The sequence below is a fragment of the Psittacula echo genome (assembly GCF_963264785.1).
Source record: "Psittacula echo genome assembly, chromosome: Z".
Lineage (NCBI taxonomy): Eukaryota > Metazoa > Chordata > Aves > Psittaciformes > Psittacidae > Psittacula > Psittacula echo.
In genome coordinates this window covers 45,919,169-45,932,573 of record NC_137742.1, presented here as the reverse complement: position 1 = coordinate 45,932,573, position 13,405 = coordinate 45,919,169, and the positions used below count along the sequence as shown (strand labels likewise).

At 37.7% G+C, this 13,405-nt stretch overlaps 1 protein-coding gene across 1 annotated transcript in view; it reads left to right on the top strand.

Annotated features, from left to right (window-relative positions):
• The window catches only part of PTCH1 (patched 1), a 69,815-nt gene that overhangs the window by 32,940 nt on the left and 23,470 nt on the right, over window positions 1-13,405 (top strand). Inside the window, exons 11-15 of the mRNA XM_080638703.1 lie at window positions 97-195; window positions 1,573-1,698; window positions 8,562-8,680; window positions 10,333-10,732; window positions 11,224-11,533. Coding sequence (XP_080494829.1) covers window positions 97-195; window positions 1,573-1,698; window positions 8,562-8,680; window positions 10,333-10,732; window positions 11,224-11,533 — 1,054 coding nt within the window. The remainder of the gene's footprint in view (window positions 1-96; window positions 196-1,572; window positions 1,699-8,561; window positions 8,681-10,332; window positions 10,733-11,223; window positions 11,534-13,405) is intronic.

Genomic DNA, 13,405 nt, shown 5'->3' with positions numbered 1-13,405 from the left:
AATGTAAGTTGCTTTAATTAGCCATTTAATGGCTAACTGCATGGCAGATCATAAAACAGCTTTCTTATTTGTTTTTTGTTTTGTTTCTCCCCCAAGGTTTTGCCTTTTCTTGCTCTTGGAGTTGGTGTAGATGATGTTTTCCTTCTGGCACATGCATTTAGTGAAACAGGGCAGAATAAGAGAATTCCGTTTGAGGTAATAACGAATGGGGATTTGGGGGAAGATAAAACAAAAGCTGTTATGTAGGAAAAGATAACTGTATCCAGAATTAATAAGCAGTGATTAGAAAAACCTGGGTTTTTTCTCAAAAGGTTTTCCTAGGGTGTGGAAATTCTTATTTCTGTCAAAATAGGAAATAGTGGCAATACATGTGATCATAGAATGTTTTGGAATGTTCAGATTCTTTTTTTTTTTTTGCTTTTTTAATAGTGTCTTAGATTTATTTTGTCTTGAAATTTAAAATGTATAATTTTCATACAAAGACTAATTTTCATAGTCCAAATTCTGCCCGAAATTTCAACAAAAATAAGTGTAAATTTAGGAACAAACTCAAATATAAGTCTGACAATTAAATGATAGAATGCTTTCAATGGAAGAATGCAAAAATCTGCATGTGTAAAGATCGAGGAGGAGGAGAGCTTAGAAAACAAAGATTTCTCTTTTTTGTATCAACTACTGGCTTTACTTATTTGTTTTGGCCTTGAATTTGAGTTATTTTCTGTTTTTTCAGGGGGCTTCTGTTCTGGTGTTTGTAATTGACTATAACATTTCAAAGTTTAACATATTAATGTTATATGAAATCTATGGTGTCATCAATTTTATGATTCTTTCCTTTTATTGACCTTTTCACACTCAGTCCAGTTTCATATCCAAACTACAAGCCATTTAAAAGCAGTGTATATTTGTTGATTCTGTTCTCTACAAGCAGTGTCTTTCATGTGCTCTTTCCAGCTGGTTTGGCATGCAGGCACTACAGCCTCACTCTACTGCAACCTCCATGTGCTTCAAAATAGCCTGTTGAGTTGGGAAAGGGTCATGTGTTTATCTTGATTTCCCTGTGTTTTTTGTGTATGATGCCTGGGTTTTGGGTTGGTGGTTTTTTTTTCTTTTCTTACATACTTCTTCAAGATACATAGGTATGTTATGCCTCATGCTGTTAATACATGCTTATTTTGCTTGAAAAATGGGAACACCAAGTGGAACTAGTGGAAAATACATCCTACTTAAATACAGATGTATTTGATATAATGTCAGTTTGATATAATGGGTTTGATATAATGCCAGTGATATAATGGGTTTATATCTGATATAAACCCATTTAGTTTTGTGTTCTGAATCAGCTCTGATAATATTTTCTACCCGCAAACAACATGAACACTTCATGTGCCATCTGCTTTTCCCCTGAACAGAATACTTAGTATACTGTTTATTCCACTACTCTCAAATGCACACCTGTATTCAGAATTTCATTGTAATAATTTTTCTCTCTTACTGTGTTATATCTGTCAGATGACCCCTTCATTTGCAGGACATAACCTTATTCACTTTTAAGATACATCATTTGTTTTGCAGGACAGAACAGGTGAATGTTTGAAGCGAACAGGAGCAAGTGTAGCCCTTACTTCTATCAGCAATGTTACTGCTTTCTTTATGGCTGCCTTAATCCCTATTCCTGCTTTACGAGCATTTTCACTCCAAGTAAGTTTACATGCTCTTTGTTGGCTCTTATGCATGGTCCCATCATGGAAAGCCAATGATGATACCTGTTAGTAGTAGTGTTAAAGTTTGCTTTCAGTGCTACTGCAGTTCACTGAACCAGTGTGTGATCACTGTTTACCATAGATCTGGGTGATAACAGCTGCTGTCTGCCCTTGATTCTGCTCCTCCCATTTCTCATGCCTGCAGTCTCTTGCATCCTATTGGCAGGTGAAAGAATACACTGCCTCATCATTGGGTTGAGTACAAAATCCAAGATGTATGTAACTAAGAAGAAACAATTCGTCAGAACGATTTGCATTCTTAAGTCAAGAGGAGTAGATTTTGCTTTACTGTGTATTGTAACATTCCTCAGTAGGAATTTAATCTTTCAATTCATGTTTGTCCCATTTGCTGCTCTTAAAAACTATAACCATAGTGCAGTGGCAGCAGCAAATATGCATTTGCCATATTAATTACTACTGCAGCAGTTTGTACTCCTTACTTCCAACATAATTTTAGCAAACTTGGAGAAAACTTGAAGAATTTTACATTCCAACTGCTTTGAGAGAAAATGTGAATTTTATGTGCTGAACCATGTATTGCTTGCTCTATCTTTCTCCCTTTGTCGTCTTGCATTCATTTGGACAATATACCTTCAGGAATATGAAATACTAAGGATACTGGAGAAAGCTTTCTTCTGCAAGCAAGGGCTCTTTGAAGAAAGTTTTGGGAATTCCTCCCCTAACACAAGCAATTTATAGCACTGTCTGACCTTGGTGCAGAGCAGGCAAACTTACTTTTTCAGTAGTTATTTTTCCTCTGCTGTAGCTTGGTTCTCCAATCATTTTTCATTCTCCTTGAGCCCTTGGCTACCCAGAGGAAACAAGGGCTGCAATTTTTCTTAATACATGTGGCAGTTGTTGTTTTCAAAGATTTATGTACACCTGCATTAAGCTGTAAAATGGTAAACTGGTTGAGATTGCAGTTATGTTACCAGTAAGCATTAATAATTTGTTTACCACTTTCTCTCAGTAGGCAATTTCATAGTGGATAATAAAAGAAAGTAAAAGCCTGTTTGGTTTTATGCACTTTTTAGCAGATGTCTGTGGCACATAAAGCTAGATTCTTAGTCCTGACTGATTAGCAATATTTAGCTCTCCTGATTTGCCAGAAACCTAGATGTCCGTTCTTACATGTCATGTGACAGTGAATTGTTTCATTATATTACAAAGAACAGTGCCAATGTATGAAATATATTTTGAAGTGTAACACTTCTTATGTTGAAAGAGGTTACTCAAGTCTTCTAAATCTGTGGCCCAAGCACATTCAACATGTAATTCAAGCAGCCAAGAGGCTGCTGGAGATCTTCACTGGGAATTAGTTGTTCAGCCTAAATGCATCTTATAACAAGTGTCCAATAGTGATGGGCCTTTTTTGTTCTAATTGCACTGCTAACCCGTTGAATGTGAGCCACGAAAATTAATTCTTCCTTATCTGATGAAATTTTGCTCAGCCTTTCTCTGTTCTTGCTCTTCACATGACATGTTTATTGTATTCATCAGAACATGACAGGTTGCTTTTGAAACGTACATGAAGACAACATCTGTAATTGTTACTGTAATCTAAGTATAAGTTAACTATACCTTTCTAAAGTCTTTTCTTTTTGACTGCTGCGACACTGTAGTCTGAGTCAGTGAAAGTTCATAAAATGAAGTCTGCACAGCAAAATGACAAACAAAAAGTTTCCAGTGAGATTTCAACATACTCACGTATGAACATGTTGATATTATTCAGAATAAAAACATCACAATCACAGTCCTTTCTAAGGCAGTGATTAATATGGAATCTATGTGTAGGAATGTTTGGGTGTCCAGAAATTAATGTTTGAGTTGCTCAATCTTTTTCTCACACGCATCTGTAATTTGTCTTTGCTTGTGCATAGTAACCCCTTATATATATACAAGAGATGGAAAAATGTGCAAAAAAAAAAAAAAAAAAAAAAAAGAAGAGCAGCTGGAGACCCGTAATAAAGATTTACTGATGACAGAGCAATATATATGACTGATATGTATATAATTAACCACTAAAATAACACCTTTTGTTGTTAGAAAGGAACACCTATTACTTGCTTTGCCTATCTTCACCAGGTGAAATCAAAATCAGGTGATACATTAATCATAACATTCAGAATCACATAACCATGGCAGATTTTGGTGGGTGGTCTGTATTTATATATGGATTTCTTTATTTACAGTCTTCTTCCTCCATCTCCCTTTTACTCAGGCTTGTTTAAACAAGAAGTCCTTGCAGTCTTTGATAGCTTCCTAGCAAGACTTAGAAAGCAATGAAATAGTGCATTTACTTTTCACAGATGCTGCCTTCTTCTCATCTAGATAGTGGATTTTTAGCAGATTGGCTTAAAGAAAGGATTGCTCTTGACCTTATTTTGCTCTTCGTTCACTTTTCTTGAGACATTGCAAGATAATTGTCAAAGTTTCCGTAATTTTTGAGGCCCAGTATCTGTAAAGTAACCCCAGCTGCTGAGGGAGGATAAATGGCTTCCTGCATCTGCAAACCCAGCTTTTAGTTAGAATCTCACATTTTACATATCAATTCTTTCTTCTTTCTCAGCTTCTCTTCTGTTCTGCCAGCTAAATCAGTTCATTGATACCTCTGAGTTGTTAATTTATGGAACTCAAATATTGCAAGTCTGATGCTGTCTTAGGAGATCCCTAGGGTTAGCTCTTGCCAAGTTTAAAAAAATGAAGGTCCATTTATTGATCCTTTTTGAAAGTGAAATTTTTAAAATTAATTCCATAAAGCAGACAGGGACTGTTTTAGCTTTTTCCATTTTTTTTTTTTTTTTCATTTGTTGATCATACTAGCTCCTTATTTAAGAAGTTGTAGAGCAGAGTTGCTGACCATGTCCCAGATACTGAGTTACAAGAATCACCTGTAAGAGTGCTCAGGACTTTGAAGGAGGAAGTCTTCAGTTTTCAGATGTGTTTCGTTTCTTAAAATTGTGGCAGAGGAACAGGTTATCAGGGAAATCCACTGAAGGTTTTTGAAGTTTGTAGTAGGAATGTCTTAAACATAGCCCTTTGGTTTGAGTGTAAATGAAGGAAGAGAGGGCACAGCCAGATTATTCAGACACCATTATGGAATAAATTCTGCCCAGGAAAGAGAAGGTACAGCTTCACAAAAAGCCACCTAACTCTTCTTGCTTACACCAGAAACTTCCTCCCCTAGGAGCAGAGGAGTGCTGTGGATTCACTAATGAGCAGGCATGGAACTTTTCCCAGTAAGTCTTAGCAGTAACTTTTTCCCTCACCAGAAGAATGACAAGGTTTTTTTCCTAAATGTACCAGGTGGTGTGATGGTGGGTTTGTGGAGAGAAAGAACATAAGTTTTTAAGCTCATTCAGTTATCTTGCTCTGCTGAAGTGGTTTGTCCTCCTCCTTTTGCTCACATAATTTACCTTTGTCTGCTCCTGACATTAGAATTTAACAAGCAAAATTAAAGCCTGAGGGAAAAGGTGGGGCACAGGGGCAGTCTGGGTCTGTACACTGTCAGGAGGGAGTTGCAGATAGAGAGCAGTAGGGTGGAAGTTTCCCTGATGGACCTCCTCATCTGTTCATCACCTCTGGCTATACAGCACACCCGTTCTCCTTGGGTGGGCTGCCAGGAATGGCACATAGCAGCGCATACCTTTGGCGGGGCCCCAGCCTACCAGCCTGGCTCGCGTCTGTCTCCCTTGCTGCCTCCAGCACAGACTGCCATTCTTCTGTCTCCGTTAACAGTTGAAGCAGCAATAATATTTTTAGGCTGTGCATTATGAAAAGATGCAAAAAGCGGAGTATGTTTCTCAGGAAGTGGCCAACATTTTTTTCCGATTAATGGAATTTTTTTACTACTCTCTGATCTCATTTCACTGAATGCCTTCATTTTACTCTCTTGAGTAGGCCCCATTTTATCCCTTCTAGGACTAATATTACCTGTGTTGATTTCTTAAGGAAAAGGTCTGAGGCCTTATCCCACTTGACCATTCGTCTCTGAAGGGGTGAGAGAAGATGCCCTGTTTCCAAAAATCTGAAGCATGCTCTCAGGTTGGGTGCTGCTAACAGATTGCCTGTGCTCTGGAAGCTCTGCTACCACATTTTTTTGTTGCTGCTTTCCAATCAGTGTAATAGTTACAGCTTGTGGGGTATTACCATAGTCACGTTTATCATACGTTCCAATTCCCAGCCACCAGATGTCTAAATGGTATTGGAGGCGGAGCAGTGGCTGATGCATCAGGTCAGGCACTGACTCACCCATCAGCAGTTCTTCCTTTCCGCTCGTTATCAAGTGACAGCGTGTTTTTTGATGGGACAACAAATTAAAGGTGGTACAGGAACAATATTTTCTGTATTTAATTGTGAAAACTGAGAACATCCTTGAATATCTGGGGAGATGGGTGAGGGAGAGACAGCGTGCAATAAGAAGTGAGATGTTAAGTTCTAGGAATTTATTTAAGTCCGAATCAGAACAGTAAAGATTGTTTAAAAATACTTTAATTGCAGGGTTGGTACATCAACACCCTAAAAAGAGGTCTAAGAGGGATGCCATGTTATTAGGCAGATTTACTGTGTGTTGTTGGGTTAGTTTTGATGCTTCTTAAAAATCCAGCTTGAATATAACTAACTTTAATGGCATCTCTACCACACTCTTAAGTATTATTTTTCAAGTTTAGTGGCATTTGAGATTCAAGGATGTTGGGGTTTACAAAGGGAACTGATACGGCATGAAGTGTTTGCAGTTTATGGAACAGAGGACTTCTGTTAGTTTTTCAGCCATGCTGGGAGGAGTAAGAATTACTGGCTCAAGCGTCAGCTGCTTTTTCCAAATCTCACTAAATCTTAGCAGATCCTTGATAGAAGAGCTTGGTTAGACACGACTAGTTATTCATGTTATATGGTGATTCAGCCTTCTCTGGTTTAGCAGCAATAAAGCAAGCAGTTGTATGAACTAGGTCCAACAAACACCTTGCTTGCAATAGCAGCCATTTGTTTTTCTGACAGATTCAATTAATTCTAGAGAGAATCAAAAGAAAATCACTTAATTTTAAAGTTTTGGTTATGACCTTATATACCTTTCTGCATGGATATTTATAAATCATGAAACAGTCACTGGATCTTTTTTCTCAAAGATGGCTAAATACTAATTTGGCTTTTAAGTACTCGGTAAATTCTGGTTTAGTAGTTATGTCTGTGAACAACCAGCAGGACCAAAATCTTACTTCCGGCAGGCTAGAGAGAACAAAAGAAAAACACCAATAGAAAATAATTCTGTTTGCAACATATTTATGATTGAAATTATTAGAAAATATTTACATAACTAGTTGATTGTCATTCTCAGAAAAGTAAAAACAGTATCTAGTCTTTTTATTATACTTTGACAGCTTCAAACCCCTTGAAATCATTCAGTGTGTTAGTACTTTGATTTTCACAGATAAAGAGATGCAAAAATAAAAATGTTGATATTTAGCCATTTCATATTATTTACTTGACGTGTAAGCCATGAAAACATGGATATTGGATATCACATCTAAAGCTACTGGCTTTGAGGCCTGATTTTTCAACATCAAAAACAGCCATTCATTTGTTCTGAAAAAAGGAGGGCCTATTTGTATCAGGTCAGCGACTTCATTTTTGTAGCCCAACTTTTGTTCTTTTTTTATGACTGCTTTAACCCAAGTGGTCATTACTTTAGACGTTACAGGTGGGGGAACTTGATAGTTTGTATGATTTCCTTAACCTGAAAAGAGGCTGCAATTGAGATAGCTGCTGCTTATTTAATAGGTAAAGTATAAGGATTTCAGGGTTCTTTTTCACCTGTTAATGGCTCAACAATTTTTTTTCCAGTGTCTTTCCTACTCTTTCAGCTATATTCCAGTCCCGTCTGTGCTCAGGCTTTTACTTTGTGATGGCTAGTGCTCCCAACAATTCTGCATTACAAATAAATGCTATTAAAAATAATGATAGATGCTGCACCACATATGTTTTTTGAGATTCTCTGGGAATCTTTGTGTGGGAAAGGGTTTGAAGTAGGATTTGAAAGGAAAGGGAGGCTGGTTTTTTTCATTATGTAATACCTGCTTTACAAATTAAACCAAGTATCCTTGTTCCAATTTAAGACTCATTTTGGCAGACTGGGTCATTAATCAAGTTGTCAAAAACAAACATATTAATGCATAGATTTACTATGTGGTGTGGAATTAATTTTGATTCTCCTTTAAAAATAATCCTTAATAAACCCACAATGTTGCTCTTTCTGGCTAAACTTTTAAGTGAGTACTCGAAGTACTTTAGAATTTTAGTAAATAGAACATTTTCAGTAAAATTTACTTAAACCTTTACTTAATTTTTGGTTTAACAATGTGCTTTAACGTTATTGTGAGCTTAAATTACTTCAGATCCCTTAACTGTTCTAAATGTAAGAACTTCCATTCCAATTCCATGTTTGGTTTTCCTTCCATCTTTTTTTACTCCAAATACAGCAGGATCGCATGCAAAATTATGATCTGTTGACTCTGTTTTTCCACTTTAAAACTCATCATCACATCCCATCACATCTCAGATGTATTAAAACAACATGAAGTTTATTATGCAAAAAAATTAATTAATTGCAGTAGGCCTACCATAATGAAATGGGAATGTAAAAGTATATCTCCCAGTTTACTCAGGGAAAAACGTGGAAGCATCTGATGGGTTGACATGATAAATGGGTGAACGAATGAGAACTGAAGGGAAGTTTTATGCTTTGTAAAGCTGGTGCACTATATGAAGCTTAGTAACATCACTTGTCCTGTGATTGATCTCTAGGCAGCAGTTGTGGTGGTATTCAACTTTGCCATGGTTCTGCTGATTTTTCCTGCTATCCTGAGCATGGACCTTTATCGTCGGGAGGACAGGAGACTGGATATATTCTGCTGTTTTACAAGGTGAGAATCTGTGATAGATTGATATATGACGTGTGTCCTTTTTGTGATCAGCAGTAAGTGCTGCTATTCCGTGTGAGGAGACAGAGTTCTTTATTACATCAGGGTTAGTATGTCACTGTTATGATCTAATTGTTAGTGACAGACTTCCATTTGCTACTTTGTTTTTTACCTGACTGAGGGGAAGAGTTACAATACCTCTCTTCCCTCCATTACCCCACCCCTTTCATGCATACACTTTTCATTTCATTCAAGCATGTGTTTATTTTGATTGTTGGAGGGCAGCTTTTTGAAAGTAGATAAAAAGATCCACACTTTGGGAATATGTCCAGTGCCGGTTTTGGATAATATTGGAAGACTATATAACTCAGGGTACTGAAAAGCCTTATTTACAGTTAATCACTGTGTGTGCTAATTTTTATGCTTTGTAGGGCTTTAAACTTAAATATATAAACATAATATATAAACTGTAAAATGACTTCTGCTTGGCAAAGTATTTCATATGAGGAACAATCAGTACTGTTACAGGATAGTTCTTGATCCAAGTTTCTGTTATGGCTGCAATAGTAGTTTATAATGGTTACACTGCCATTCTGAAGAGTGTATATATAGACTCTCACTTGATACATGGCCAGCTCTGAGCATAGAGGTAGAATGAGTCTGCTGTCATCAGTGGAGCCACTGCTTGGAAATGAAGCATGTTTTCTGCCTTAGTTTTTGCTTTTTCCTGCAATGAAGAACATCAGCTACATTTCTACACGTGTTCTCTTACTGTCATAACCAGAATGTGGACAATCCACCTCACGTTATCTTAGTGTTTTACACCCACCTAGGAGCTAACCTAGTTTGACATGTTAATTTTAATGTCAAAGACAGAAAGCGTTTTCCTAAATCTGTTTTTGAAGGAGTGGTTAGAACAGGGCGTTGATCCGAAGCCAAGATTCCTACTTTCTGTTTCTCATTCAGTCATAGTTTCAGTGGATGGCCTAATGTGCTAGAATTTTGGAGCCCTGATTCTCAGAAGTACAGAGCAATCAGACGTTCCATTTATTCTCTCATCTAAAGTTGCATCAAATGTGTATCAGAATTCAGGCCTGTTTACATATGAAGAAGTGCAGTTAATGAGAGCTTGTTTTGTTTAGCTAGGCAACATTCTGAATTCCTGTCTCCCAAAAGTCTGAGATGTTATCTAGAAGGCCCAAATATTAATTAACAACTACTTTAATAGTTCTAAACAGAACTCAGTGTATCATGTGTTTACATTTTGATCTAAATAGCTTAATTCTCAGCATGGGCTGATGCAAACTCACACATATTGTGCATTCAGGCTGTAGGCAACTACCTGAATATTGACCTGAGTAGCCTGTGTAATTAATGGAGCAGTGTGAGCAGATGTCAGTGTCTTCACACAGATGCTGGTTCCTTCTTCGCTGAACACAAAAACTATGAACATATTCTCAGAGGCCTACACTTTGAACCATGTCTGAGAAATGTTTCCCAAAGGTGCAAAATAAAATTGACGTCAAGGTGTTACATTTAATTAATGCAAACCCTATAATAGTGGTAGAAGCAGTCTCAGATGGAAGCAGGTTATCCTGTTGAGAATGATTAAGTTTGATCTAAATACGAACATACGTTTTTCTCTTCTCTTACAGTCCGTGTGTTACTAGAGTGATTCAGATTGAGCCTCAAGCATATGTGGAAAATGACAATACCTGCTACAGCCCTCCACCCCCATACAGCAGTCACAGTTTTGCACATGAAACTCAAATTACAATGCAGTCCACAGTGCAGTTGCGCACAGAATACGATCCTCATACACAGGTGTACTACACCACAGCAGAGCCTCGTTCAGAAATATCTGTGCAGCCAGTGACAGTGACACAAGATAATTTCAGCTGCCAGAGCCCAGAAAGCACAAGCTCGACGAGGGATTTGCTTTCCCAATTCTCAGACTCCAGCATGCATTGCCTTGAGCCACCCTGTACGAAGTGGACACTCTCATCTTTTGCAGAAAAGCATTATGCTCCATTCCTCCTAAAACCAAAAGCTAAGGTAATCTGGGAACTATTTACTTGTTTTTCAAAAATAGACTCTGCCTTGCCCAGTAATAAAATTATCCTGGAAATTATTGTAAATACAAGGAATAAATAGAATTCTTTTGGAATAACAGTTATTAAGAATTTTACAGCTAATTTCATACTTCTTTAAAAGTTTTATCTTGCGAGTGCTGTAGAGAGATATTTGTCAGATGTGTTACCAGTAAGGGTTTTGGTGACTTTCAGTAATGTAAGTTTGTGAAACTAAAGCCACTTTTTAACTTTATTATGATATAAATTTCTCATCTGTAGTGCAGAGCCCCTTCAATAAAGCACAAACTAGTTAGCCATGTAGTGTATATGTGTATGAAAAAAGAAAAGAGAAATAAAAAGTTTTAAAGTAGACTTGATTGCTGTTAATTTTGCACCTGGCTTGTAGTATGCTGTTACAAATTGTTAATTTCTCTAGAAAGCTAAAACCAAATGGATTTCCATTTTCTTTTGCAGATTATGGTTATTTTTCTTTTTCTGGGTTTGCTTGGGCTCAGCCTTTATGGAACTACCCGAGTGAGAGATGGACTAGATCTCACAGACATTGTACCACGGGAAACACGGGAATATGACTTTATTGCCGCACAATTCACGTACTTTTCATTCTACAACATGTATATCGTGACACAAAAAGCAGACTATCCAAATGTCCAGCACTTACTATATGAACTTCACAGAAGTTTCAGCAATGTAACATATGTTTTGTTGGAAGAAGATAGGCAGCTCCCTAAAATGTGGTTGCACTACTTTCGAGACTGGCTGCAAGGTAAGAGAAAGTTGCATGAACTTTTCTTAATTCTACAGTAGTAACTACTTGTTCATATTAGTTTGTAGTGCTCCCCTCTTTGAATTTAATCATATGGTTAAAGACTGTGAGCTAGGTGATTATGCAAACGCACGCATTAACTCCTTGGAACAGGTCACTGAAATTCTTTGTGGCTAAGTTTACTGAGGACAGTTTTGAAGCTTTAAGAGATTATACCCATCTCAAGCCATTAATTTCTAAGCAGCTGATGAGTTCTGCTTTGTAATTTATGACTAAATATGGCCCACTCTCTTGGGAGAATAAATACTGGCTGTTTTGAGAACAATAAATGAGAAGTCCCTGTCCAGCAATACATTTTGGCACAGGCTTAACTTTCAGCACGAGTGATCTGTTGGCTGCAGCTGGGACTGCTGGCATGAAGAAAATTCAGTGTAGCTTATGTGTTTTATTGGATTTGGAACTCACTATACAGTCTAGATTTCCAGTCAAATATCCTCACTGTTTCTGTGGTGCTGCTTTTTCTGTACTGAAGTGTAGCAGGGCAGGGGAAGACAAGAGAAGGCACGGGCTTTCAGGTACTATGATGATAATTATATTGAAGTCAGCCTATTAAAGGTATTAAAGACACTATAATTGCACATGTTGAGACAAATAACTGTTTTGTATTTAAAATAAATCATACTGTTACATTTCAGCAAATTTAACAGCACACATACCCTGCCCAGGAGTACTTTTGTCCTACCTCTGTCTTTTTGTTGGGAGAATCTCCAGGAAGCTTTTGCCTGTAGAAAAATAAATTGTGCTGACCTAGTGAGACTGTAAATTTTAAACTTAACTGTTCAGAGACAATCAGTGCAGCCAGTGATTCATAGAGAACAGGTAGGTAACTGCCAGTGTTTGGAGGATTTTATTCCTTCTGAAAATACATTGGGCAGTATTAGGAAAGCAGATGCATCTTAGTGATGCATTTAAACAAAATGATCAAGTTTCCTGTGTGTTTAATGTACTGATAAATCATGCAAAGCTATGAGACCAATCAGCTGTTAGCTTTGGTCTTTGTTTTCTTAATAATTTTTAAGTATATTGGATCCATTCAGTACAGTCTACTTACTGGAAGTTTTATTTAAAATATTTTGCTCACATAAGCACATTGAGCTGTAAGGGAAGGTATTACTGGCAGGAAGAAAATTCAGCATACCTTAGATGTTTTGCTGGACTGGAACTTTACTATACTTTCTAGATTTCTAAGCAAGCATATTTCTACATGCCTTTCCAAATTCTCTTTTACTTTTGTGGTTTTTTTATTTCTTTTGTGGGTATTTTTTGTGGTTGTTCCGAATCAGTAGGCAAAAACGTGTTTGGTGTCCCCCCTTCCACCTCTCACCTGCCTCCAAACCTGTGAGGGAGTCAGAAAGTTGAGATCATGTTCAGGATCTTCACATATTAATGCTGAACCTCAGCAGAGTCTGCCAACAGTAGAGTTGGGAAGAGGTGCCCTTGGGTCTGCTCCCTTGCTGGCTTCCTGAAGTGAAATGCTGGAGGCTAGCCTGCTTGGTGTTGCTCCCAGAGGTGCTCGCATTTCCAGTGCCACTCTCTGAGGTCCACCGCATACTTTCCCGAGCCTCTTCCATTCTGAATGTCTCCCCATCGTCTTTGTAATCATTTCCTTGTGCTAAGGATCCTTTGTGTCATTCTGGCCCAATGCCAAGGGCCTGCACATCTTCTCCGTGCTGTATGTGCACATTTCCCTATTTGCTTTTCTCTTAGGGGTGCTCCTATTCTCTTCTTATTGCCCTCACTTACCTTGCAACCCATATTAGCGTACCTGTCCTTCTCCCTTGTCTTCCAGTAGAGGAGCTATGAGTATTCCTG